A 27,446-nucleotide genomic window follows, 5' to 3' on the forward strand; every position below is an offset into this window, starting at 1 on the left:
TCACAATGCTGCTAAGAATTTATTTGCCTAGTTTGGTTTTGTTGTCATTTTGGTTTTGTTTTTAGAGAGATGCATCTTCATTTCTGAAACACAAAGTAGGTTGAGTCCTGGGAAATAAGAAAACTTTCATCATTGATATCCCAGAGAGATGAGAAGTAATAAGGTTTTTAGGGTCTAGGCAGTTTCACCCCAAGTAAATTATTCTTTGTGGAGAATTTCTAAGATGGTATCTTTATTTTCTTTCAATGAAATGTATCTTAAAAGTTTTCAAAAGTTATCAGTGTTACATCTAGTGATATTGACAGGTATTTGAATGACTAAATTCCCAGTGTCATTCTTTTTTGTGTGTTTAAATTATCATTTAATATGTTAAATAAGCGTGATGATTTTTCTCTCTTGAATGAAAAATAAACATGAAATTTGCATGTTATAATGTTTGCAGGTAAAATTCAAATCTGTCTAGAAAGGGATATCCTGGCTTTGAATAACTTAAGTCCAAAGGCTGATTATGTTTTAGTCCATATGTTGATTCATCCACCCATCATATGCAGGGTAATTGGAAAATCAGTCTGTGGCCATGAGTCATCACCTAATGTTATTCATTTGCTACTGGAAGGGACTTATGATATAATATTCATTTAAAAATAGATGATCCAAACTCATTTCTTGAGTTGAGACTGCCATTACAGGACAGTCATGATGCCAAACCTTGGTTAGTGCTACGACTTGAGTATAGTCACGAGAGGAAAGTGATTCTACTCAGTGTAATTTCTATAAATAAAAAAAAGGATTAATTGATTCCAGGATTCACATATACATATACAAAAGCATAACATGAAGGAGGAGTTGATTTTATGGAAATCCTAAAATGTGTGATAAATTAAAATGCATATGGTATTTTTTAAATGCTGTACATTTTAACCTCAGCAATTAAGTTAATTTCTTTCATCCCTATTTACTGAAATTCATTCATCACATGGCAGTTCTTAAAATAGGACAATATTTAAGTTGTGTATGCTTCTGACACACTGTTTTTCAAAGTGAGTATATTCTATGAGTCATTGTTGTAGAAATATATATTTCCCTATCTGTATCTTAAGAATTTCTCAAGATAAGGGATAATTCTACTGTTTTGAACTTTATACTTTTCACTTTTACAGCATTTCGTAAAGGTTGGCTGTCTACAAATGAGTTTATTTCATCTTTGAACATCTTTTCTAAAACTGAAGCATGCAAGTTTATTTTTTAGGATATACTAAGAAATGCAGTATCTTTTTTTCTCCCTCCCAAGTAAATTTAAAAATTAATTCCATTTTTAAGTCAAGCTTATTTTCTGCACAGTACTAGCACTTGGCAATGTACAGAAAACTCCAGAAATATCATTCCCTTTCCTTAAAGATTGCTGTATGGTCCTGATACAGCCCTGGAGGTCCATATGGGTGAAAAGCCCAGAAGTCACCTGAGCTGAAAGCACTCCCAAGGAGTTTGGTTTTGTTTGGGTTTGTTCTAGGTATGGTCCCAGGGATCCCAGATCAAACCAGGCCCCTGGGCCTATCCTAGAACCAACCTAAACTCGCGCATCATTCCTGGAACATCAAGAGTGTGAAGACTGAAGAGAACCTGAGGCTGACTAAACATCCTGCGTTCACCAAAACTCACTTTTCTTTGTATGTGTGCCAACAGTTAGCAAAAATTGGTTGATTAATCCTTCTAAAATTAGAGGAATAACAGTGGATAGCAAGATAAAGTCTACCAGACTTTGATATTATAGTAAAATTTATCACAGTAGAAATATGGTATGTAATATGGTTATTAATTGCTGGTAGGAGAATTGTTATTGTAACTTACCAGATCTTTGTCTCTATTTTATGATTAGACAATTTAGCCATGAAAAAAATTTCTCCCCCAAATCCCTGGTTCTGTTTTTCTCACTTTCTACTCAACAATATAACAGTCTCATTGAATTGTGCATAGTTTCTGAAAGGCATTTGGTCTTTGCCCTGTAACTCCAATGCTAAATAATTTTAAACGTTTGTTTCTGGAGACCAATGCCTTTTTCTTTTAATCTTCTTGAATCCACTATATCACTTCGAGCTTGCTTTTTAGGTTCAGGTCTGGGAAGAACCTTAGCATCATTTGTAGACAGTCCTTTGTCAGATTCATTGTAAGCTACATTTCAGAATCTGCTCTGGTTGATGGAAACAAGCTAGAGTGGTAGAGTGGAAATGGATCAATACTTCACAGATTGCTAAAGTATTTTGCAGAATAAGGCTTTTAGTAAATTTATTTTTGTACCCTGCTGCTCTGGCGTTTTAAAAGATTCTGACCTACTTGATTCATCATACCGTCTCACATCATAACTATGACATTGCTAATTTATTTAATTTGAGGACAGGCTTTCTGAAGAGGCATGAAAAGACCCCAAATCCACAGGTTATGCTAGACAATGGAAATGTATACTTTGGTAATACTGACATTTAATTGGATTTAGACTATGTTTGAAATAATTACAGACAATCAGACAATTTCACTCCCACCTGTGAAAAGAGCCCCAAACTGTGCTATTCCTTCAGGCCTTGTCACCAGAAAAATTGCATCAATGAGTTACCCTTTAAAATAGGACTGTGAGGTTGAGGCCCATTCTGAAGAATTCAACTCTGGGATTAATACTGTTCTACATTCATCACATAGATGATTCATCCCATCGATTCTATTATTTTTGCCTTTTAAATCATACTGTGTTTACCCTTCTCAATATTTTCCTGTTTGCATAAATCAAACACTATACATGTTAGTATATGTGTATTTTGTGGATATAACAATAGACTGGATCGAGAGATCTTTGGATTTTGATTCCTTTTAATGTCAAATGATTTAAATGCATTTACTGTCTTGTAAATTCACTCAATTTATGCCTCAATTTGTCAGATTCATTTTTTTTCTAATGAACTATATTGGAATTAAATAGATGAGCCTTCTATCAATATCTTCCAAAACTTATGACATTTTGCATTCACTCAAGCATGAAAATGTTCTGACATCAGCAGTCTTGTATCTGTGCAGTAATCTGTGAGCATAGGTAACTATTTCTTGACATAGCCTGAAATGTATGAATCCATATATGTTTATGTACAGTAAGTGTTCTCGGTATTTGGAGAGCATCTACATTCTCTCAACATTGTGTAATACTGAACACAGGAAGGTATGAACTGTCTTACAAAGTTCAGGCTTGTTTACATAGTAAGTTTCTAAAGTCAGTCTTCATTTAATTCATTAATTAATTAATTCATTTCTTAATTTAAAACTGGGGTGTTAGCCTGTTCTCCCAGAGATATTTTAATTTTTACCTTTGACTACTTATATTTTATGTAGAACTGTACATTTCCTACCCACCTGAAGAGTTGAGGTTATAACCTTTCCCGTCAGTACTTTCTTTGATCACTTGATGTATTTTTCATATCAAATTTCTAAAGGATTTTTACAAGAACAAACAGGTTTGTATATGTCTGTATTATTGTTCCTCCTAAGCTTAACAAGTCTCTAATAAAATTTGTACTGCTTAGTGTCTTCCGTGTGTATGCTTTTTTTACTCTGGTGTTTGCAACATGAATTAACCAAAAGGTAAAAATTCCTTTTCCTTTTGTCTCCATTTTTTCTTCTATTACAGTATTTTCCAGAATCTGTTAACATACTGACAAAAGACAGCAGTGTTTTTAGCAAAGCTGTGATTCATTAGTCTAAGTTTGTTTGGTCATAAAAGTGCCTCACATGATAATTTATCAGAGTGAAAACAGCAGATGAATTTTAAAAGCTCCATTTTCACCCTTCTCAGTGACTGTCAGCAATTGTATACATTCTAATCAGGTCATATTTGTTGACTTATATGACCTCCCTGACAGAAAAAGCATACTGAATCCAGAAGACCATTAATGTCCAATGGACCATATTTTGTCCTATGTAATTGAATGAATTACTAGTTTGAGTCATTCTAAGCTTGGCTAGTCGGGAACATTCATGGTAACTCCAGAATGGCACTGCAGACTGAGTGCTAGTTAAAAAGAAAGTGGCCTTCCTTGAACTGAACTTTTATTTACTTGTTTGTTTTACTATTACAAAAAATACGTAACAAAAATGTTCTATATGAAAATGCACACGACCTGATTTTTATATTGTGGAAAAGCAAGGCAGTACGGACAGGGGACATGTGGAAGCAATTCATTTCTTCCAGTTGAACACCCCCATTTATTTTCTTCATATTCCACCATTCCAGTAACGTTTGTTGCCCACTACCTGCCACCTCCATACATTCATCTACCACAAGATTCATAAAGGGATTGAATCCCCACCCCCCCACACACACAATATTGGGCCCGTCCACTACCATTTAATTTTAGTGATAATTTATTGTTTGTAAATTTTCTCAACCCTTGAGGGTAAGCTTAGCTCATGGTGTCCTGTCAGCAAGCTCAAAGATGCCTCAGATGGATGGGGTCTGAAATTTTAAATAGGTTAGCTACCTCTTTCCAGAGAAGATTTGAAGCAAGACACAAGCATTCATAAAGGCAATTCTTGAAATGTGGCCCTTGCCTGGGATTTACTAATTGAAAGTGTGAGAAAGTTGAGTATGTATAGTTACTCTACTGGATCCTGAAGTCCTTGGGTAGGAAATGTCCTGTGTAATAATCACTCCTTGTCTTCACAATTTGCTTTTGAAGGTCTTTAGCCGATGTGCTATAACCATTGAAAATAAAGTTGGCAAATACTAATTTTCCCCGAATGTACATCTGTAAAAATTAATATAGAACATTTTCAGAATCTATTCATATGAAAATCAGTCCTACTTCTTTTTTCTCAGCTTGTTTTGTTTTTAATTTTAAGTAAGCTTTATGTCCCACATGGGGCTTGAGCTCATGACCCCAGATCAAGAATCATGCTCTACAAACAGGCACTTCTTTGAAGAAAGAGGTTAAATGTGTCCCTATGAGAAAATGTTTACATTTATATACAAAATAATATTGGGCATCAAACATGTTCCTAGAACTTGATTATATTGTTTGAAGGTAGGAAACAGGCTCAGTTTTTTCACTCCAAGCTGGACACCTGGAGTGTCAGGGCCAGTATCCTCCCCAGCTGTGAAAGCTTTCACATCAGCTGCCGGCAGATTCATTTCATTTTACAGCCAAACTAGGACAGTACAGAGCGCTTGAGCAGACTTGGATTACGGACAAAACTACTATAAAACTCAGGCAAATCATTTAACCACATCAAGGTACAGTTTCCTCTGTTTAAAAACAAATTATGAATTGGACTCGACCTCTAAAATTCTCTTCTGGGGCTATAATTCTCAGATTCTCTATTTTTTAATGAAGAGTTACAACTCCGGGTGGCTCAGCGGTTTAGCTCCACCTTCAGCCCAGGGCCTGATCCAGGGGTCCTGGGATCGAGTCCCACGTCAGGCTCCCTGCATGGAGCCTGCTTCTCCCTCTGCCTGTGTCTCTGCCTCTCTCTGTGTCTCTCATGAATAAATAAAATCTTAAAAAAAAAAAAAAAAAAAGTTACAACTCTATGTAAAGCCAAGTTTGTCATTCTACTCCAGGATGAAAGGGACTATGTTTATGGCACAGGTGAGCAGCCTAAGAAATAAGATTAAGAGGATGAAAAGGCGGGGGGGTGGGGGGTGCACCTCGTGGTTCAGTTGGTTAAGCAGCTGCCTTCAGCTCAGGACATGATTTTAGGGTTCTGGGATCGAAAGCCTCATCAGGCTCCCTGCGCAACACGGAGCTTGCTTCTCCCTCTCCCTCTGCCCGCCCCCAGCCCACTCCTGCATGTGCCTCTCAAATAAATAAAATCTTAAGGGAAAAAAAAAAAAGGTGGTAGGGGTGGAAGATGGTAGTTAAGTATAGCTGGTTCCAGCTAAGAATTAAGTATTTTTTTACATCTTTTTTAAAAAAGATTTTTATTTATTTGTTGGAAAGACAAAAGCACAAGCAGGGGTAGCGGCAGGGAGAGGGAGAAGCAGGCTCCCCGCAGAGCAGGGAGCCGCATTTAGGGCTCCATCCCAGAAGTCTGGGATCATGACCCGAGCCGAAGCAGACTTTGCTTCATCATTTCTAATCAGTGATGAGACGCAAATATGAGTAAAGATTTTTGTGAAGAGGTAGGATTTCCGGAATGGCAGCATGAGGACTAATGTAAATCTGCTCCTCCATAAAAGAAACAAAATGATGGCAAGAATCATCAAAATCAACTTTTTCAGAACTCTAGACATTAGCAAAAGGCTCACAATGATTTGAAGATCACTTATTAAAATAAAAAACAACTGTTGAACCTCAGTAAGAACAGGGGCTTTGTGAACTTAGTAGATGACCTCTCAGTAGAGAGGCAGAGACACACCACCACGCTAACTGAGCAGACTTCAGTGATGGAACTATACAGGGAATAGAGACTTTGAAGACTTAGTCAAGGGATGTCACTAAACACAAACAAACAAACAGCAATAACAACAAATAGCAACAAAAACAAAGTCCGGGGAGGAGAGTAGAGTCTGATATTCAGAGTTGTCACAACAGATTATGCCTACTTAACAGTCCTCATTGTATATTCTTGTCTTCTAGGTCTTAGATTAATTGACCACATAAATGTCGGTTTACTTCCAGGCTCTCTATGCTGTCCTATTGATCTATGTGTCTATTTTTGTGCCAGTGCCATACTGTTTTGGTCACTACAGCTTTGTAGAATATCTTGAAATCTGTGACTCGTGATATCTTCAACTTTGTTTTTCCTTTTCAGGATTGCTTTGGCTATTTGGGGCCTTCTGTGGTTCCATGCAAAATTTTAGTATTATTCTCTAGTTTTGTGTAACAACGGAGTATCACACAGCCATAAGAAGGGATAAGAATGTGTCATCTGAGAGGACCCTAGATGGACCTAGAGGGCATTATGCTAAGTGAGCTTAACCAACTGAGCTGCCCAGGCACCCCTCAGCAACAGAAGAATCTATGTCTTGTTTCATATCTTGTTCCTTGATCTGAAACTCTTTATTCTTTAGTACATGCTGGCTATTAGCCATGATGCCACTTACTTATCTTGCCTAAACTTAGAAGGTGAAGCTATGACACATTGGTCATGAGAGCTAATGACATAATTACTATACAAAATACATGGTATACTGAGATCTGAAGAATTAACAGTGATAATCCCTTTAACTGGGACGTAGGGTGACTCAGGTTTTTTTCACCTAAAATACTTGTATAATAGGAAATACTTGTATAATAGGGGAAAAGAGTATAATTTAAGAAATTGGTAAGTTGAAGGTGTGTAGGATTTCGCAGTTAGTTTGGACTTCTATTCATATATAAGAAGAAAGTTTATCATTCTGTGTGTATCCAAGCCATCTCCTCTTAGGCTAACCCTGGGGCCTAGAGAAAAGGAGACAAGGCTGCAGTGTTCAGTTCTTGCAAAAATAATGAGAATACAGAAGAATGTTGGATTGGAAAAAACAAAAACATTATATTTTTATGTACAGAGGCCAGGGTAGGATCAGACCTGGTACCAAAATTGAAATTTTTTTTCTTTTCTTTTTTGTTTTTTAAATTTTTCTTACTGAAATTGTATTGAGTCAAAGTGCAGTTGAAACTCAAAACCTGGAATAATCTAATCCAGAGGTGCCGAGCATTTTATCAAATAAGGACTCCTGGTACTTTTCCCATGGGTACCACATTTTGAAGAATTTTTTAATCTATCACATAGTCTATATTAACTAAAACACTATAAGATGTACCCTCTGTCTTGTATTTTAACTCACCAAGGCTATAATGGCCATTCAGTTTGAGTGTGTGCCACATGCCAGGCACTGTTCTCAGTGCTAAGGAGAGAGCAGTGGACAAGGTTTCTGCCCTCAGTGAATCCTATAGGGGAGAGCCAGACGATGTATCAGGAGTTGGGGGGTGTTAAATACTATACAGAAAACAAAGCCAAGGAAGAGGGATATAGAGGATGCCAAGTACTTCTTTGTACAGGGCAGTCATTTCCCCCAGAGGCCACTGTCCTCAATGTTTAGGTTCCTTATTACTCATCAGAAGATTGGTGTGAGACTCTTTTTGCAAAAGCCCTTTATAAACTAAGAAGATATTATTATCTAGTGGGATCCAGGCTGTCCCACTTAACCTGGTTGTGGTGACAGCTTAAGTGCTTTTTTTTTTTTTTTAAAAGATTGTATATTCATGAAAGACACAGAGAGAGAGGCAGAGACATAGACAGAGGGAGAAGGAGGCTCCTCACAGGAAGCCTGATGTGGGACTCAATCCCAGGACCTCAGGATCACACCCTGAGCCGAAGGCAGACGTTCAACCACTGAGCCATCCAGAGGTCCCGAACTTAAGTGTTTAAACCACACTGATTATACTATCGCTCCAGCAATTGAATGGAACAGAATGGAAAGACTTGTCCAAACAACTCAAATCAAGCAAACAGTCCGTGATTTGTTGTCTCAAACTAAATATACTAGCCTTGGGGTAACCAAATATTGACCTAATGACTAAAAGAAAGCAGAGATTCTAACTACCCTCTAACGCAGTCACCACTTAATGAACCTGCCCAAGATGCCTCCAGATGGCAACTCTTTCATTTAAGTAGAGACCAGATGAGGGATACGTGTTAGTGGAATAAGGAAACCTCCAAAACACTCTCTCCCAAGAATCCAAAAAAAGTCTCATTTGAAAAAACAAAGAGGAGGCCATTTCCTGTTCTACTTGCCCCGGCTCCTGTATTACATCCTAATGCTGCTAACAGACTCTGCGTTTTTCCCATTTTGGACTCTGAGTCGGGATACCTGGGTTCAAATCTCAGCTCCACCTCTTAGCTGTGTAAACAACTTGAGGTCTCAGTTTCCTTATCTGTTCAATGGAAACATCTATTTTTTTTCTTAAAGATTGTATTTATGTATTCGAGAGAGAGAGAGCACGAGCGAGGGGAGGGGCCAAGGGAGAGGGAGAAGCAGACTCCCCCCTGAGCAGGGAGCTCAACGTAAGGCTCCATCCCAGGATCCCAGGATCATGACCTCAGCTGAAGGCAGATGCTTAACCAACTGAGCCACCCAGGCACCCCAAATGGAAACATTTAACAGAGCATCATCACCTCATGGGATTGTTACCAGGATTCAGGGAATTAGTTATGTGAAAAGGTTACGATTCACAGCTGGTATTCTTTTCCCTTGGGTCTCCAGTATCTATCTATATCTCTCTCTCTCCATCTCTCTCTCTCTCTCTCTCTCTCTCTTTCTCTTTCTCTTTCTCTTTCTCTTTTTCTTTCTCTTTCTTTCTCTTTCTCTTTCCTGGGAAATTCCTACCTTATAGAAATGCCTGGGTCTTGCCAAAAGCTGGGGCAAGACTTGACTGATAAATGAAAGGGGCAAAGCAAAGTAAAAATGGGTTTGGCATTTCTGATGGGAGGAATGGTGAGTGTTCATTCACTCAGTCAAATAGTATTTATTGAAAATCCTTTTTTTCCTTTAGGTTTATTTAGGGATGCCTGGGTGGCTCAGTGGTTAAGCGCCTGCCTTTGGCCCAGGGCGTGATCCTGGAGTCCCAGGATCGAGTCCCGCATCGGGGTCCCTGCATGGAGCCTGCTTCTCCCTCTGCCTGTGTCTCTGCCCCCCTCTCTCTCTGTCTCTCATGAATAAATAAATAAATCTTTTTTTTTTTTTTTTTTAAGATCCAGGGACTGGGATCACAACCCGAGGGGAAGGCAGACACTCAACCGCTGAGCCACCCAGGCATCCCAGTATTTACTGAAAATCTACTTGGGGCTCCTGGCTGGCTTGTTGATAGAACATGTGACTTTGATCTCAGGGTTGTAAGTTTGAACCCCATGTTGGTTGTAGAGCTTCCTTAAAAATTAAACCTTGGAGCCCTTGGCCAGCTCAGTAGGTTGAGCATCCGACTCAGTTTCAGCTCAGGTCATGCTCTCAGGGTCGTGGGATCGAGCCCTGCAGCCAGCTCTGTGCTCAGCACGGAGTCTGCTTGTCCTTCTCCCTCTGCTGCTCCCCACCGCAATCTGCTTGCACACATGCTCTCTCAAATAAATAGATAAAATCTTTAAAGTAAATAAATAAAATAGAACCTTAAAAAAATGAAGTATTTTTCTAGGCACTGGGATACAGGAATGAACAAGACAAAGTCTCTGCCCTCACTGGGGGGGCAGGGGGGATCAGATAATAAACCAGTAGATGGATGAGATGCCACGTAAGTGATAAGTGCCAAATAAAGAAGTAAGGGATGGAGAGTGAAAGGGGCTCTTTTAGACACAGTGGAAAGGGCAGGCCACAGAGGGTGTAGCCTTTGCCTATGATCTGATTATGTGAGAGAATAAACTGTGCAACTCTCTGGAGAACAACCAGAGAAGAGAGCATCACGTGTAAAGGCTCAAGGGGTAGCAAGGAGACCAGGGTGGCTGAGCAGGTGGGAGGTGGAAAGAGGCAGGGCCAGATGACATGAAGTGTGTGGCCCACAGAAAAGATCCGGGATTTTACCTCAAGGGTGATGAGTGCCCAGGAGAGGGTTCTCAGCAGACAAGTGCTGTAATCTGACATAGGTTTTATAAAGATGACTCTAGTCGCTATGGAGGACAGACAGTAGAGGTGCAAGGGCAGACGCAGACACAATCAGGAGCCCTCGTGAAAGAGGGTGCTGCCTGGTGCGGTGGGGTGGGTTGAACGGCGGGCGTGTTAGGAAGGTAGAGGCTTCAGGATCGGCAGGAGGATTTCCAGGAGGGTATGCAAAAAGAGAAGTCCAGATTTATTTCAGCATTTTTGGTCTCAGTACAGTGAGCAAGGGTCATTTCCTGAAATGAAGAAATGGGGAGGGACAGGTTTTGGAGAAAAAAATGAAGAGTTCTGTTGGGGAAAGTTAAATCAAATCACAGTACCTGTGAAGTGCTCCGGTGAGAGAGTGAAGTAGCGCATCGGACCGGGAAGGCACGCGGAGTTCAGGGGAGACCCTGTCCGTGGGGATGCTCACGTCGGGGTCACTAGCAGATGGAAGGTTTCTAAAGCCACTGGATGGTAGGACTGGGTGGGAGGTTCTAGAGCAGGTGCAAATGGAAAAGAAAGCAGATGTGAGATGAGCTACCCTCATCTCTTCCTAGAGGCCAAGAGAAATGCCTGCTCGTCACCCTGGTCGCATATAAAAATCACTCTAGGGTCTATTGAAAAATACTCAGGCTCCCCCTAGACCTACTGAATGAGGCTCTCGGCGGCACAAGGTCGGTATTTCTGAAAGAGCTCCACAGCTGGACGGTCAGGTTTGGGGACTACTGCCCTAGTAAAAAGTAAGGTAACGAGGGAAGGAAAGGCTGTGGTTCAGGCAGTACTAAAAAAATAGAGAAGGAGAAGCGCCTGGGTGGCTCAGTCGGTGAAGAGGCCAACTCTTGGTTTCAGCTCAGGTCATGATCTCAGGGTCCTGGGATGGAGCCCCCAGCAGGCTCTGTGCTCAGCACAGTCTGCTAAAGTTTCTCCTTCTACCCCTCCCCACATGCTGCTCATGTGTTCTCTCTCTCTCTCTAATAGATAAATCTTAAAAAAAAAAAAAAAAAATAGAGAGATCCCTGGGTGGCGCAGTGGTTTAGCGCCTGCCTTTGGCCCAGGGCGTGCGTGATCCTGGAGACCCGGGATCGAATCCCACGTCAGGCTCCCGGTGCATGGAGCCTGCTTCTCCCTCTGCCTATGTCTCTGCCCCACCCCTCTCTCTCTCTGTGACTATCATAAATAAATAAAAATTTAAAAAAATAGAGTAGGGGCTCAACATAGCTAAGGCATCCGTTAAACCCTTTACGTCTACACACACACACCACCATCACTAATCAAAAGCTTAAATGTCAGCTCCATACCCATGTTTGAGTGTAACTCCCTCTCCTCAAAATAAGAACTTCATATTTTTTGGTTTAGCAATAGTCTTTAAATACTTTTCTAATTTAAACATACATTCTGGGATGCCTGGGTGGCTCACCAGTTAAGTGCCTGCCTTCGGCCTCTGCCTGTGTCTCTACCTCTCTCTCTCTCTCTCTCTCTCTCTCTCTCTCTCTCTGTGTGTGTGTGTGTGTGTGTCTCTCATAAATAAATAAATTAAAAATCTTAAAAAAAAAACAACAACAACATACATTCTTATTTGAACATATCATTTCTCATTTGGACAATTAGTCTCACATCAACCCTGTGAGCAACAGGTAAAGATTGCATTTTACTTAAATCTAGCCATTAAATCCAGGCCCTGTTGATATGCTAACTCATCCCACCCTCACAACATCCCAACAGTAGCTGTAGGTGATTTTTCTCCCCAGTTTGTGGATGAGGAAACTGAGGTAAGTCACAAAAATAAGGCATAGACCTAGGATTCGAACTTAGGTTTCTGATCCCAAAGCTTATGTTCTCACTTCATCAAAATTTTGATCACTGCTCTGTCTCATTTTATTTATTTATTCATGAGAGACACACAGAGAGAGGCAGAGAGAGAAGCAGGCTCCATGCAGGGAGCCCAACGTGGGACTCTACCCGGGGACTCCAGGATCATGCCCTGGGGCCCAAGGCAGGCACTAAACCGCTGAGCCACCCAGGGATCCCCACAACTTTTTTTTTAAACTAAACTCTACCCCCAACATGGGGCTCGAAATCACAATCCCAAGATCAGGAGTTGCCCACTCCAGGGGCACTTGGGTGGTACACTTAAGGGTCTAACTCTTGGTTTCAACTCAGTTCGTGATCTCAGGATCATGACTTCAGGGTCATGAGATCAAGCTCCACATTGAGCTCCATGCTTAAGACTCTCCTCTCCCTCTGCCCCTCCCCACCACTCTCTCTTTCTCTTTCAAATAAATAAGTAAATCTTTAAAAAAAAGTTGCCCATTCCACCAGCCGAGCCAGTGAGGCACCCTGTGCATGCAGCCTTATAGGATTAGCCTCCTAGCCAGAAGAGCCTACATTCTAAGTCCTCAGAGTCAAACCAGACATGCTTAAACCAACTGTTTCTATAGATTTTTCTTAGTTTTCACATACTTGAAGTTAACTTTAAAGGTTTCAAAGCCATGTCTTAATGAAGGAGGTGCTAGACTTGGAAAGAAAACAGAATGAAATTTTCAGTTCTTTCCAATTGCCTCATTAGTTGGTTTTTGTCAGGTTAATTCTTTTCTTAAACTTTACACAGTATTTTTTTTTTCCTTAGAGGAGAAATAGGAGCCTATAAAAATGGCTGTAAGTAGTTATGTCTCCGTGGCCCATCTTTCATGGCTCCTCCTGGGTCAGGTGTTAAGACTGAGCTGTTTGTACACTTCTCCCTGTGTGAAGCTTCAGTTCCTCAATTCTCCTTGCCAGTCTCTATATTAACTGGGCAGGGAAATGCAGTGACCGTGTAATTTACTTGGAAGCATAAAGAGCAATTTCATTCTCAATATTTTACCCAAGAAGAGCCCTGACGGAAGGTTACACAGCTTTCCCAACTAGAAGCACCATACAGAGGAAGCAAATTTTCAAGGTCATTCAACTCCCAACAGCTCTGCTTCTCTGTTCATATTACCCACTAGAATCTGGACATGAACATACAAAGACTTTTTGAAAACTGCAACTCATGGCTACCCATGTGATCTCTGGGTGTATTTTGCATGTGGTTGGACAAGTGATTGAAGTTAGGCCAATCAGACTTTATCTCTCATGGACTGCAGGTGCAAGGCAGGCTGAGAGGGACCCCACTAAGAGCTGGTGCCATCCGGTGGTGGTGCGTGTGACCCCGGCTGCCCTGCTTCATAAGGCCACCAGCTGTGGTCTTACAAAGGAACTAATAAATTCTTTTTTTAAGATTTTATTTACTTGTTAATGAGAGGCACAGAGAGAGAAAGAGAGGCAGAGACACAGGCAGAGGGTGAAGCAGGCTCCATGCAGGGAGCCCGACGTGGGATTCGATCCCGGGTCTCCAGGATCAGGCCCTGGGCGGAAGGCGGCGCTAAACCACTGAGCCACCCGGGCTGCCCTACAAAGGAGCTAATAGAGTCTGTCTTTGATTCTGTGGCTTACCCTAAATCCTTCCAAAACCACTCCCCTGCCCCCTTATATTAGTCAGAATGGGTGTCTGCTGCTTGTGACCAAAGATCCTTAATTGATTAAGAAACAAAATATATGTCTTCATGACCATAAAATAGAGCGAAGGATAAAACTAGAAAAACATAAATCTCTTTCACTGTCACTACCTTTTGTTATTCACTGTATTTATGATTAGAAGGTACATTTAGAGGGATGCCTGGGTGACTCAGTGGTTGAGTGTCTGCCTTTGGCCCAGGGTGTGATCTCGGGGTCCTGGGATTAAGTCCCACATTGGGCTCCCCACTGGGAGCCTTCTTCTCTCTCTCCCTATGTCTCTGCCTCTCTCTCTGTGCCTCTCATGAATAAATAAATAAAATCTTAAATAAAAAAAAAGAAGAGAAGGTACATTTAGAAATTCAGAAGGAAAGGAAGCCTTTGAAATTTGATACAGAATAATCAATGTAGGAACTATTGGCTGAACCCAATAGTTTTCTAGTTTGTGTTCTTAGGATAGATCTATATGAAACCCAATTCACAGCTTCTACAGCAAAAACAATTTTTATGACCGGTAACCTTGACCTCTTACTACATTCTTTCTTTCTTGGTATTTTTTTTAGGGTGGCAAGGGGAAGAGGTCCTTTTAAAAAAACTGTATGAACATTATGTCTCCATTTTAAATGTACAATTCAATGGTTTTTAGTATATTTACAAGGTTGTACAACCCTTACCACTATCTAATTCCAGAACATTCTCATTCCCCTAAACGGAAGCCCACACCAACAGGGAGTCACCCCTCATTTCCTTTCCATCTATCTCTGGAAATTGCTAATCTAGTTTCTGTCTCCAGGATCTGGCTGTTCTGGACATTTCATATACACAAAACATGCAATATGTGGCCGCTCCTGTCTGGCTTCTTTCATTTAGCATGTTGTCATGGTTTATCCAAGAGGTCTTTTCAAACACTTAATCAGGACTTCATCAAATACAAATACATCTCAACAAAAATACTCTTGCCATATGTAGGGACCCACTGGGATCCTTTTAGATCCTATGAGGGTTTATAATTTTTTTTTTCCTATGAGGGTTTAAAATCAATTTTGAACTCTAATGATTTGTTGCGGGGGGCGGCCTGGGGAGTAGAGAAGGGAGGGAAGAAAGAGGAAAGGATGGGAAGGAACAAATGAATGAGTGAATTCATAGGAAACAGGCTCCCTAATTAAAACAAAACTCAGGGCAGCCCCAGTGGCCCAGCGGTTTGGCGCCGCCTGCAGCCGGAGGCGTGATCCTGGAGACCTGGGATTGAGTCCCGCATCGGGCTCCCTGCATGGAGCCTGCTTTTCCCTCTGCCTGTGTCTCTGCCTCTGTCTCTGTGTGTGTGTGTCTCTATGAATAAATAAATAAAATCTTTAAAAAAATAAAAATAAAAATAAAACCCAGAATCTTTTAAGCAGCATGAGGGGGGCCATCCTTCGCTGCTGTCCCTCTGTCTTGCTATCACTCTTTTTCCTCGCTTACTATATAGTGTTGGACACATAGTAGGCACTCAGTATTTTGTGCCAAGAAGGAACGAAGGAGGTTTCGTGTGAGATGAGACTCTTTAGGTGGAGAGAAGGCAGGTGACTAAGCAGCCCGGGTTCTGTTCCCTAGAGTTTTCCTAGGATTATGGGCAACATCACTGGCATCACCTTGCCGGCCTCTGAGGCATGCCATTCCCCCTCCAGCATTCCAGCCCAAGCAGAGTCGCTGCTCTGGGTCCCCTGCCTCCTTCCTCTCTCACCCAGATTGCCCCAAAGGCTCCCTAAAAGTTCTCCCTGCCCACAGTTTTGTCTCCCTCCAATTCATTATCTTATCATATTGATATTATCATATCAGTATTGATATATTATCATTATATATCAGACTGACAGTGATCTTTCTAAACCATGGATATACACTCATGTCACTCACTACTTATAATACTTCAGTGCTCCTCATTCCTTACGATCAAGTTCATGTTTCTCCTCCTTCTGTACCCTTCCTCCTTCCCCGCCTCTTCTTTTTCCCCCATCCTCACCCTCCACCTCTCTCTCCTCCTCTTCTTCTCCCTCCTCATCCTGTCTCTCCTCTACTTTTCCTTCCTCACCCCCTCCGTTCCCTCTTTTTCTCTCTCCCCCTCCTCTACATCTCCTCTTTCCCCTCATGACTCACAAGGCCTAGCGTGATCTGGTCTAGTCTCATCTTTTGCAACTATCCTCATGCCTTCTCCACCATACATTTTATGATCCAGATGGATTTTGTCTTGGACATGTTGACTCTGAGCTACCTAAAACACCCCTAAGTGGGGCAGTCCAGGAGGCATATGGGTCTATGGGTCCAAGGCTCGGGTGAGTAGCTGGGACCCAGGCTGGAGATTTGTGTGTCACTAGCACACAGAGACAGTTGCTGAGTCTGTGGAAAAGAGTATGGGAGTTTGGAGAGGACTCACAGGAGAACACTAAAAAATGCCAGCATTCCCAGAGGGGACCTCAACCAGAAATGCTCTCTGAAATACCTTGACTCCTTCATGATCCAGATCAAAGGAACTGGTTTTCCTATTTGCAGTTCATCCTTCCCCATTCTGTTTCTTTGGTGAGGAGACAAAATTCTAAATCCTATGCCCTCTGATTCAACAACGGCTACCTATTATTATTGAAACAAGGCCCAGCAGTTCAATAACAAACCAGGGTATTTGACAGGACAGACCCTCGGCAAGCCAGTACCTCTTAGGTTTGAGAAATAAGATTAGGCCCCCTAGTGGGACACCCAGGTGGCTCAGTGGTTGAGCATCTGCCTTTGGCTCAGGGCATGATCCCAGAATTCCGGATCCAGTCCCGCATGGGGCTCCCTACAGGGAGCCTACTTCTCCCTCAGCCTATGTCTCTGCCTCTCACTGTGTCTCTCATTAATAAATAAATAAAATCTTTAACAACAACAACAACAACAAAAAAGATTAGGCACCCTAGTTACTCTGACCAGGTGGTGGCACAGATCCTCAAGTGATCCCCATCTCTGTCCCCCATCAAAGCCTCATCCCTGACAGATCACAACCCCCTGCCTGTTTGGCCCCAACTTATTCTAATCATTGCCTAGAGTGCTCTACTGCTGCCACTTTTTTCTCCTCTTATTGAAGTAGAGTTGACATAAAATGTTATATTAGGTGTACGGCAGTGATTGAACACATCTGTACATATGCGATGCTCACTAAGGTGAATATAGTCCCCATACAATATTATCACAGTATGATCGACAATATTCCCTGTGCTGTACTTTTCTCTTTTTTTAAGATTTTATTTATTTATTCATGAGAGACAGAGAGAGAGAGAGAGGCAGAGACACAGGCAGAGGGAGAAGCAGGCTCCATGCAGGGAGCCCGATGTGGGACTCGGCCCCGGGTCTCCAGGATCAGGCCCTGGGCTGAAGGCAGCGCTAAACCGCGGAGCCACCCGGGCTGCCCTGTGTGCTGTACTTTTCATCCCCTTGACGTGTTTATTGCATAACTGGGAGTTTGTTAGTGTTGCCTCTTATGGGGGCCCAGGCCTGAGGAAGGACCAGAAAGGCAAGGAGGGATCGGGGGAGGGAGAGGGCCATTACATCATCTCCAGCTCTTGCCTGCAGTGCCCTCCTGTCAGAAGCCTAGATGATCTGTTATTTGGAATATTAGATCTCTGGAATGCTAAGAGCTGTACCATAAGAAGATTCTGCTGCTTAGTGATACGGAATGTGAACGAAATTACTTTGAACAAAATTAAAGAGGTCTCTTTAAAAAAAAAAGGAAGAAAAACTGGAGGGTATTATGCTGAGTGAAGTAAGTCAGTCGGAGAAGGACAAACATTATATGTTCTCATTCATTTGGGGAATATAAATAATAGTGAAAGGGAATATAAGGGAAGGGAGAAGAAATGTGTGGGAAATATCCGAAAGGGAGACAGAACGTAAAGACTGCTAACTCTGGGAAACCAACTAGGGGTGGTAGAAGGGGAGGAGGGCGGGGGGTGGGAGTGAATGGGTGACGGGCACTGGGGGTTATTCTGTATGTTAGTAAATTGAACACCAATAAAAAATAAATTAAAAAAAAAGGAAGAAAAAAGATTATGAATATATACAGATGAGCTACCATCAGGTTTATTCGTATTCTATAGTGGGGTTTCTCAGGCTGTTCACTCAGAAGGGCAAAGAGCTTTCTGGGGACATAGATTCATGGTAGTGGTTTCAAGGCCGGTGGACTTGGACTTGCATGCTTGGAATCATTAACATTTGTAATAGGAAACTGTGATAGTTAAAATGGTATTTGTTGTACTTAAAGTGATAAACTATATTTGTATAAGAGATTGATTTTTTACCCACTGAACTTGTGATAATTGGCTTCACCGACTTTACTCTGGAGCTTCTCTAGGCTCTAATTGGTGTCTGAATTCTCTCTCTCTAAGTCCAAAAGCGCCTGGACGTTTTGTCTGGACTTCTTCCTACAGGCTTGTATTTTAACAAACCTGGCGACTCTAACATTTATTTCTGAAAAGCATAGAAAATGTCATTTTTCTCTATCACTTGTCCAAGAAATGTATCTTTTCTACAAGTGTTAGTTCAAGTGTCAGGTGGGACACTAGCTGAAATGCCAGTAGGGCTTTGTCCTCAGATACGCAGTTTTCTGATGACTGTTAGATTTTGGAGGATACCTGGAGATTATCCAATCCAGTGCCGCCTCGATATAGAGATTAAGAAATTGAGGACCAGAAAGGTGAATTATCTGAGGTTACCAACAAGTCAGAGACAGACCAAAGCTACAATCAAAGGTTTGCTGCTTTTCCTACACTGTCTCTCCTTTTTTCTCTTTACTGTGGTAAAATATTCTTTAAAAAATTTATTGCTTTAGCTGGGGTTTTTTAAAAAGATTTTATTTATTTATTCAGGAGAGACACACAGAGAGAGAATGAGAGGCAGAGACACAGGCAGTAAGAGAAGCAGGCTCCATGCAGGCCTGATGTGGGTCTCAATCTCAGGTCTCCAGGATCACACCCTGGGCTGAAGGCAGGCGCTAAACCACAGAGCCACCCAGGGATCCCACTTTAGGTGTTTTTAAGCATACAGTTCAGTGGCATTAAGGACATTCACATTGTTGTGCAGCCATCACCACCAGCCATCTCCAGAACCTTCCATCATCCTGAACAAACTCTGTACCCAGTAAGCAATAAATCCCCTTTCTCCTGTCTGCCAAGCCCCAGGAAACCACGGTTCTTCTTTCTGTCTCTATGTATTTGGCTATTCTAGGTACCTCGTCAAATATCTGTCCTTTTGTGTCCCACTTATTTCACTTAGCGTCATGTCTTCAGGGTTTATCCAAGTCACAGCTTGTATCAGAATCATCACACAGCGCAGACCGTATACCACGTATTACAACGTGGCACACATTATTCTTTTTTTTTTTTTTTTTTAAGGTAGAACATTTCACTGCATGCGTATACCACATTTGGTTTATCTTTTCATCCATCAATGGTTGTTTGGGATTTTTCACATTTTGGCTATTGTGAATAATGCTCCCCTGAAACAAATATCTGTTGAAGTCCCTGCTTCCAATTATTCTATGTTTAATTTTTTTGAGAAACCACCATACTGTTTCCCACAGCAGCTGCATCAATTTACACCTCCTCTCTTTATCTTTTCATGTGCAATAGAAAGATTATCGGATTGGAAGCTGCCAACCCAACCACAGGGTTGATGAGCTGTGTGATATTGGATAAGCCACTCCACCACTTAAACTCAGCTTCCCTAGTCAGGAAGAGATAAAATGACCTTTGGTATGCCAACTTCACAGAATTGTTATAAGAATTCAATCAAATGAGATATACAGAACGGTTTATAAATGAAAACATTACTTATTAAAAGTTACCATTAGTCATTTGTACTAAATTTGAGTCCAATCCAATGTCTAAGGGGAATACCATAAACTATTAGGAAGGAAGGGGCTCATTAAAGAAATTTAATATCCAACAAAGACTTTGATCTGAAGGCCTTTTTTTCCTAAAAGCTAGGCGGTCTGCCCTAAACAGAGAGCCGGTGGCTGGGTGCAAGGAAGCAATCACAGCCAGCTTGGGAGAAGCTGAGGAAGGGGCAAATCAGCGTGTCACCACACAGCCATCGGTCTGTCAGCTGTTTCAGTTTGAAGCTCTGCCATTCAGTGTTTTATTAGAGGCATTTAGAATTGTGTTTATAATTTTCTATAAACACATCATTCCTCGGACAATGTGGCTTATTCCCTCTGATTGATAATAAGAGTTGCTGAAATACATCCAACAAATTTTTTTTTGTCTGAAGTTAAATCACTGGCTTCGTTTTACTTATACAGATTATACAGTGGGCTCCCAAACAGAAAATGAAAGCTATCTACTGCCTTTTGGAAACAGTTAGGGATGTCCTTTGGATTCTTGGATTCTAAATATTAAATGTACTCTTTCATCACAAATTGGCCTTACAAACACTGACTTTGTAACCTCTGTAAAGGATACAATAAAATTAAGAAGAGTGGGGTCCTACCCCTCATGTGATCAAAGTCAGAATCAAGATCTCAAGAAATGGATACAATGTCGCTAAACTTTATAACTAACGACAGAATTATTTTCACTCTTTATGTACACATACTGATGGTACTGTACATAGAGGGCATCCACTTGAAAGATATATTTTCTTTGGCCAATTCTTTCTTGTGCCCATCTTAAATAGTATCCCATTTTTAAAGAACATTAAAGGCCTAGTATATTTTTTTCTATGATGTGATGCCAAGTTCTTTGACTATTAAACAGACAAGGTGATTGGGCCTAGAGCATACCTGGTCATTTTGCCCAGGAAAGGGACTCCCCTCTTTGGCTCCAAAGTCCTATGGTAAGGACAGAGACACAAAATCAGTGATTCCTGATTCTGGTGCTAAGGAGTAGGGAGGAGACAGCCAGGATCCTAAGAGTAAGGCAAAACTGAAGAACAGTGAAAGAGGGTAAATCCTGGGCAGGAAAATAATTGCCAAGAGAAATGGGACCAGAGAATAGAAAGAAGGCACCCACTCAAGGTAGCAATTTCTTCTGAGTTGTCCCTTCAAAAATTATACTCTAGCCTCTGAAAACGTGAGCTCACTGCTTTGCAAAGGTCTGCCTTCCCACATTAGACAGCTCTAATGTCTCTCTCACTACTTTTCCCCCTTTGCTCGTTTGTTTTGTTTCTTGAGTTCCATGTATGAGGGAGATCATATGGTATTTGTCTCTCTGACTTATTTCACTGAGCATTATACTCTCTAGTTCCATCTATGTTGTTGTGAGACAGCTCTATTTTTTAAATTTTCTTCTTTAAAATAATTTAGTATTCAGCAACAAGAGAGATATTAAATAATAAATCATGGTACAGGCTTATATTGGAATATTATTCAGCCAACATAAATGATGCTGCTGTAAAAGAATATAGAAATAATACTTAATGATTTAGGGAAATTATTATAATATATTGTTATATGTACCTTAAGACCCCAGTTTGGAGCGTGTGTGTGTGTGTGTGTGTGTGTGTGTGTGTGTGTAGACACTGGAAAGATATACATTGAACCATTAATGGTATTTATTTCTGGGTAGCAGAAGCATGGATGATTTTTATCTTCTCCTTTAGGCTTTTACATTTTAAAAAAATTGGGTTTTGCTACTAGAGCCCTCCTCTCAAACTATCGATGGTGCTGGCTTTTCACAGAGCAACCACATAAGCCTCCAAAGACCTTCATTAGAGAATGAAGAAAGTAGAAGAAATTGGAGGAAGAATGCACCTTGTGCACATGTCTGCAGAGATAAACAGAGGAGGTGTTCCTGGAGCCTGCAGGTGCACACGCCTCTAACCCATTCTCTATTTCCATTGTGTCTTGCTGGTGAAGCAGAGAGACATGCTGGGACACTCTGCAGGTTGGCTTTGCTTCCCAAGAAAATCCATTCTGCTCTGGTGAGTCCCAGAAAGTCCTCAACCTCCCCTGCTGGGAGCCACCTCTCATAAATCCTTTTATTCTTTCTGCTGGATGAACCAGTAGGCCCCTGCTGGGTAGAGAATAGCAAAACACAGATAAAATGTCCTTAATATGCACATGAAGAGAATATCATAGTGCTTACAACTTGTCCTAAGTAGGCCCATTGCTGTCTAGGTGTGATAGATAAGGCCACAAGGCCTCTAAATGTCCAAAGAGCAGAGACAAGGGAAGTCGCTTACAGCTCAAGAGCGTCATATTCTGGCTTCTATGGCCCTTTGTTCTGTGTGGCTCAATGTCGGTGTGAGCCCTAGAGAGTGAGAGCCTAATCTTCTTGCAGTCAGACAACCTGTTTGGATTTCTAACCCACACTTGAAGGTCTCAGAACTCCGGCAGAACTCCCTAAGAAAATATGACTGCAGTTTTAGAATATTTTTAAATATCAAAAAAAAAAAAAAAGAAACCCAAAGCTTTTGTTAAGTGTAATGAAATATAAGTGCTAACTTATCAGCACAAATAGATCAGACCAAACAATATCAAATAAAGCAAAGGAGAAAACAACAACAACCCTTTAGTGCTAAAAAAAACTTCTGTGATGTAATTTCTTTAAAAAAAAAAAAAGATTTTATTTATTTATTCATGACAGAGAAAGAGAGACAGAGACACAGGCAGAGGGAGGAGCAGGCTCCATGCAGGGAGTCTGACATGGGACTCGATCCTGGGACTCCAGGATCACACCCTGGGCCAAAGGCAGGCACTTAAACCGCTGAGCCACCCAGGCTGCCCCTGTGGTGTAATTTCTTAAATTGATAAATCTATTTTAGTTTTTCAAACTGATTTTAAAAGGGTTTGGAGCACAGTATCACATTAACATGACTTTTTTGCTCACTGAAGAGTCCCAATATTTTAAATCATCGTCCTTTCCATCTCAGGGAGGGGGAAGAGGTAGAGAACAAAAAATTGCTGAAACCAACCCTCTTAGCATCTTGAAGCAAACACTCAACTCATTTTGTTTTGTCCTTTAAAGTGGGAATATGGATGGTTCCATCCTTCCTTCCCATCCTCTTGCATTATATAACTATCCTTTCTCCTGATCACATCGAATTGTACTACAGTATTTGTTCTGCTTCTCTATTTCTCCTCCTGAAGACAGGGATCACGTCAAAACAGATGGAACCATGTAAAACTGTGCCCTGGCAAGTTGGAAATGATACTCCACGGACAGTCTTGTCCCTCTTCAGAGCCTGGGTAATGCACATCCCATATGCTAGCACATGTGTGTAAGAGTGAGCACCTTGGGTAAAGAATGAATCCATCCCACAGCATCTGGATAAAGAGCTGAAATGAGTTTTCACAATGTTATTTGGAGGCTTTTTGCCTTCGTTACAGTATGAAGAAAACACATGTTAACTTCTTATGGACAATCAGATCCGCCCTCTATGCCACTTTGCCCACAGAAACCCAGCCCGATGTGGTAACAGGAACAATTCTACACCTCACATTTTCCCTTGAAAAATGAAGACAGCAGACTGACTCTGCCACACTCTGAGAAGAAAGTCAGAGCTATTCTCCAAGGCCCTCAGAAAGCCATCTGGCTGCAATCTTTCCCGGAGTTTTCTGGCCCAGAGACAAAGCACATTTAAACCAGATGGATCAACACTGTCACCCAGTGGACAGACGGCTCAGCGGGCTGAGGCTATGCCTTGCTCTTGGCTGGGCAGCCAGCCTTAGGTGATCTCGCTATTCTCTTACAAGGAACTGGGAGGATCTCATGACAAGACTTGGATTTGGGCGTCACGGATGAGGGCAACTTAAGGAAGACACACATTTTCATTGTGCCCATGCTTTTTTTTTTTTTTTTTTTTAAACCACCAGTAAATTTATAGGAAGCATAGACTATAACCAACCAAGCAAGTCTGCCAAGACTCACAGGATCAAATGAACTTGCAGAAGCAGGGAGGTATCTGATCACCTGCCAGGTACTGTGAGAAGATTTCCCTACCAGAGAATAAGACTTATTGTTCATTGTTCATAGTGACAGTGGATGTGTATTTTGAAAACTAAAAATAGATTTTTTTTGTGTGTATATGTGGATTGAAACTTGAGGTTATTTACTAGAGTGATATCAGTAGATGAACTATTCTTGCTATCTCAGTTTTGTATATATCTCAAAAGACATGCAGGATGCAGCCTCTGCCCCATCTCATTTCCCCTAAGTCTCTCTGGTCTTTTTAAGATTATTATTTTAGAGAGAGAGAGAGGGAAAGAGAGAGAGAGAGAGAGAGCATGCACTGCAAGTGTGCGAGTGGGGTGGGGGATTGGCAGAGGGAAAGAGACAGAGTCTCAAGCAGACTCTCTACTGAGCACGGACCCCAGAACCCAATGAGGGGCTCAAATTCATGATCCCAAGACCACAACCTGAGCCAAAACCACGACCTGAGCTGAAATCAAGAGTCAGCTGCTGGGCAGCCCGGGTGGCTCAGCAGTTTAGCGCCACCTTCGGCCTAGGGTGTGATCCTGGAGACCCAGGATCAAGTCCCATGTTGGGCTCCCTGCATGGAGCCTGTGTCTCTGCCGCTCTGTCTCTCATAAATAAATAAATCTTTAAAAAGAGTCAGATGCTTAACTGACTGTGCCACCCAGGTGCCCTGAAGTCTCTTTAGTCTGAACTGTCATTTGACATTTGCAACAAATCGGCTTAGTTTTCATATTAAGGTGAGAGGCTCTTTGCCTGAAGCCTTTCTTGCTAAATGTACCCTTAAATTAATTTCTTCTCCCCAGCTGGAACTCATCAACAAACTGAAAGCATTCATCTGGTATCACTTTACACTCCTGAAGTAGTGGGAGCTCAGACTTCACCTCGTAGGAGCTTTTGTAGCATCTTGATTAAAAGTAAAGTCTCTGCCTCTCTCTCGCTCTCTCTGTGACTATCATAAATAAATAAAAATTTTAAAAAAAGATATAAAAAAAAGTAAAGTCTCTTGTTTATTGGAGGGAAATCTGAGTTTGAATCCTCACCCCACCACTTGCTAGGTAGCTCTTTGGCCTTGGATGGGTTACTTAATTTCCCTAAGCTTTAGTTTCCATCTCTGTTGTCAGGGATAATATTAGCACCTACCCCCTCTGAGGTTAATCCCTGCTATGTGGATTTAGGTAGGAATATACAATGAATAACAGCAAAGTGCCTGGGCACGTTGTAAAAGTTCAATTAGTGTTAGTATTATCATAATTATTACAATGACAACAGTCACTCATTATTCCTAAAATGCAATGTCTATCTCTAGACTAGCAGATGAGACCATGATTTTTTTTAGCTAGAAGGACCCTGAGAGATCATCCAGTCATTGCTCCTCATTAAAATTATCCAGGGAAGCTTTTATTTATTTTTTATTTTTAAAAAAGGTTTATTTATTTGAGAGAGAGAGAGAGAGAATGAGTGAGCGAGCATGGGGAGGGACAGAGAGAAACTTTAGCAGACTCCATGCTAGCGCAGAGCGGTATGTGGGGCTTGATCTCATAACTGAGATCATGACCTGAGCCAAAGCCAAGAGTTGGACACTCAGTGGACTGAGCCACCCAGGGGCCCTCCAGGGAAGTTTTTAAAAAACACTGAAATCTCAAATATCCCAGATAAAAGAATGCTTATTTTATGAATTCTTTTAGATGAATTCTAGAAAAGACAAACCTAATCTATAGCAGCAGAAAGCAAATCAGTGATTGCCTGGGGACAAAGTCTGAGGGAAAGAACTGAAGGGAACTTTCTGGGGGTGGTGGCAACATTTGATTGCACAAGCAGTTACAAGAGTATGCACATTTGTCAAAAGTTTTTGAAACTGTACAATAAAGTGAGTGTATTGTATGTAAAATGTTTCATAATGAAGTTGATGTAAAGCTAATGCTGAATCTCATCTGCAGGAATTAAGATTTACCTGTTTTAGGATGAGGCTCAGAAATCATTTATTCATGAAGCTAAGGCAGGAGCCAGTGGTAAGAGCCCCTGACCTAATCCAGTCCTCTCCGCCTCCAGATGAGATCAGCCCAAACGCATACAGTTGGTTATAAAGGAAGGGCCAGGACTAAAAATCAGGTTTCTAGGGGCACTTGGGTGGTGAGGTGAGTTAAGCATCAGATTCAGACTCTTGATTTTGACTCAGGTCTTGATCTCAGAGTTGTAAGATCGAGCCCTGCCTCAGGCTCCACGCAGGGCATGACACCTGCTTGAGATTCTCTCTCTGCTCCTTCCTCTGCCCCCATTCCGCCTGCTGGTCCCCGGTCACCAAGCCTGCTCTCTCTCTCTCTCTCTCTGTCTCAAACTAATGAACAAACAGCAAAGCCAGGTCTCCAGATTCCTTGTGCTCCCAGCCTTTACCTTTTTTACCCATAATAATAACATCGCTTCTCCCTGGAACTTCCCTCTCCTTTTTACCTCTCTGTATGAAAACCACTTCTGCATTCAGCTCACATCTCATACCTCTCAGGAAGCCACAGACTGCACCCCTCTACCCTTGAACTAGTTGTTCCGTGGCAGAAGGGACTGTGGCTCTTTTTTTTTTTTTTTTTTTTTTTTTGCATCCTCAGAACCAATATTGTACTTGGCACAGAGCAGACATTCGATATACATTTGCTGAATTGAAAAATTGGTGGAAGGGAATTAACATTCAATACTTATCCACCATGTGCCAGGAATTGAAACGAGCACTTCATGCCCATGATCTCACTGAATTTTTACAATTTTATAAATTGGTTATCATTTTCCCTTTTTGCAAGGGAGCAAATAGGCTCAGAAAGGCTTAGTAATTTGCCCAAGGTCACACAGCAAGCAAATAGTAGAACCAAGGTCTGCCGATTTTCAAAGTTCATGCTCTCTCTACCATACCAGGCTGTCTCAATCACAGATGTTATTCTATTGAGTCTTAAAATATGGCTATTATGGGGCAGCCCTGGTGGCGCAGTGGTTTAGCGCTGCCTGCAGCCCAGGGTATGGTCCTGGAGACCTGGGAGTCCCACGTCGGGCTCCCTGCATGGAGCCTGCTTCTCCCTCTCCTGTGTCTCTGCCTCTCTCTCTCTCTCTCTCTCTCTCTCTCTCTCTGAATAAATAAATAAATCTTTAAAAATATATATGGGTATTATGTATCCTATCTCCTCAATTAGGTTTATAAGCTTTTTAAATGCAAGAATTAAATTTTAGCATTTATAATCCCATATTAACTTATAAGGCCAATGATTTGATCACCTCAGTGTTAACAGTATTCAATTTTTAACTTCACTAGAGCCATTGTAATGATAATCCAACAGTTAGAAGAATATCCACAGCTATAACCTGCCCGTATAAAAACACCCATAGTCAAGGGGGTACCACAGAAGGTTGTGATTCAAACTTACCTGTTT

The 27,446-nt window shown here is 41.4% G+C and overlaps 1 protein-coding gene and 1 non-coding gene across 5 annotated transcripts in view; one reads left to right on the forward strand and one right to left on the reverse strand.

The window, feature by feature from the left end:
* Positions 1-1,481: 1,481 nt before the first annotated feature.
* MIR331 (microRNA mir-331) lies at positions 1,482-1,571 on the forward strand. Its single transcript, NR_049484.1, has one exon. It is a non-coding gene; the product is annotated as a microRNA mir-331 (primary transcript).
* A 3,079-nt stretch (positions 1,572-4,650) lies between these two features.
* Positions 4,651-27,446, reverse strand: part of LOC102151430 (uncharacterized protein C3orf20 homolog) — a 98,062-nt gene continuing 75,266 nt past the window's right edge. For all 4 annotated transcript variants that reach the window (XM_038558688.1, XM_038558685.1, XM_038558686.1 and 1 more), the window contains 3 exons: positions 21,870-22,131; positions 10,924-11,079; positions 4,651-4,784 (listed from right to left, as the gene is read on the reverse strand). In XM_038558688.1, coding sequence (XP_038414616.1) covers positions 11,012-11,079; positions 21,870-22,131 — 330 coding nt within the window. In that variant the 3' untranslated portion in view covers positions 4,651-4,784; positions 10,924-11,011. The remainder of the gene's footprint in view (positions 4,785-10,923; positions 11,080-21,869; positions 22,132-27,446) is intronic.

This window comes from Canis lupus, chromosome 15 (assembly GCF_011100685.1).
Source record: "Canis lupus familiaris isolate Mischka breed German Shepherd chromosome 15, alternate assembly UU_Cfam_GSD_1.0, whole genome shotgun sequence".
Classification (NCBI taxonomy): Eukaryota; Metazoa; Chordata; class Mammalia; order Carnivora; family Canidae; genus Canis; species Canis lupus.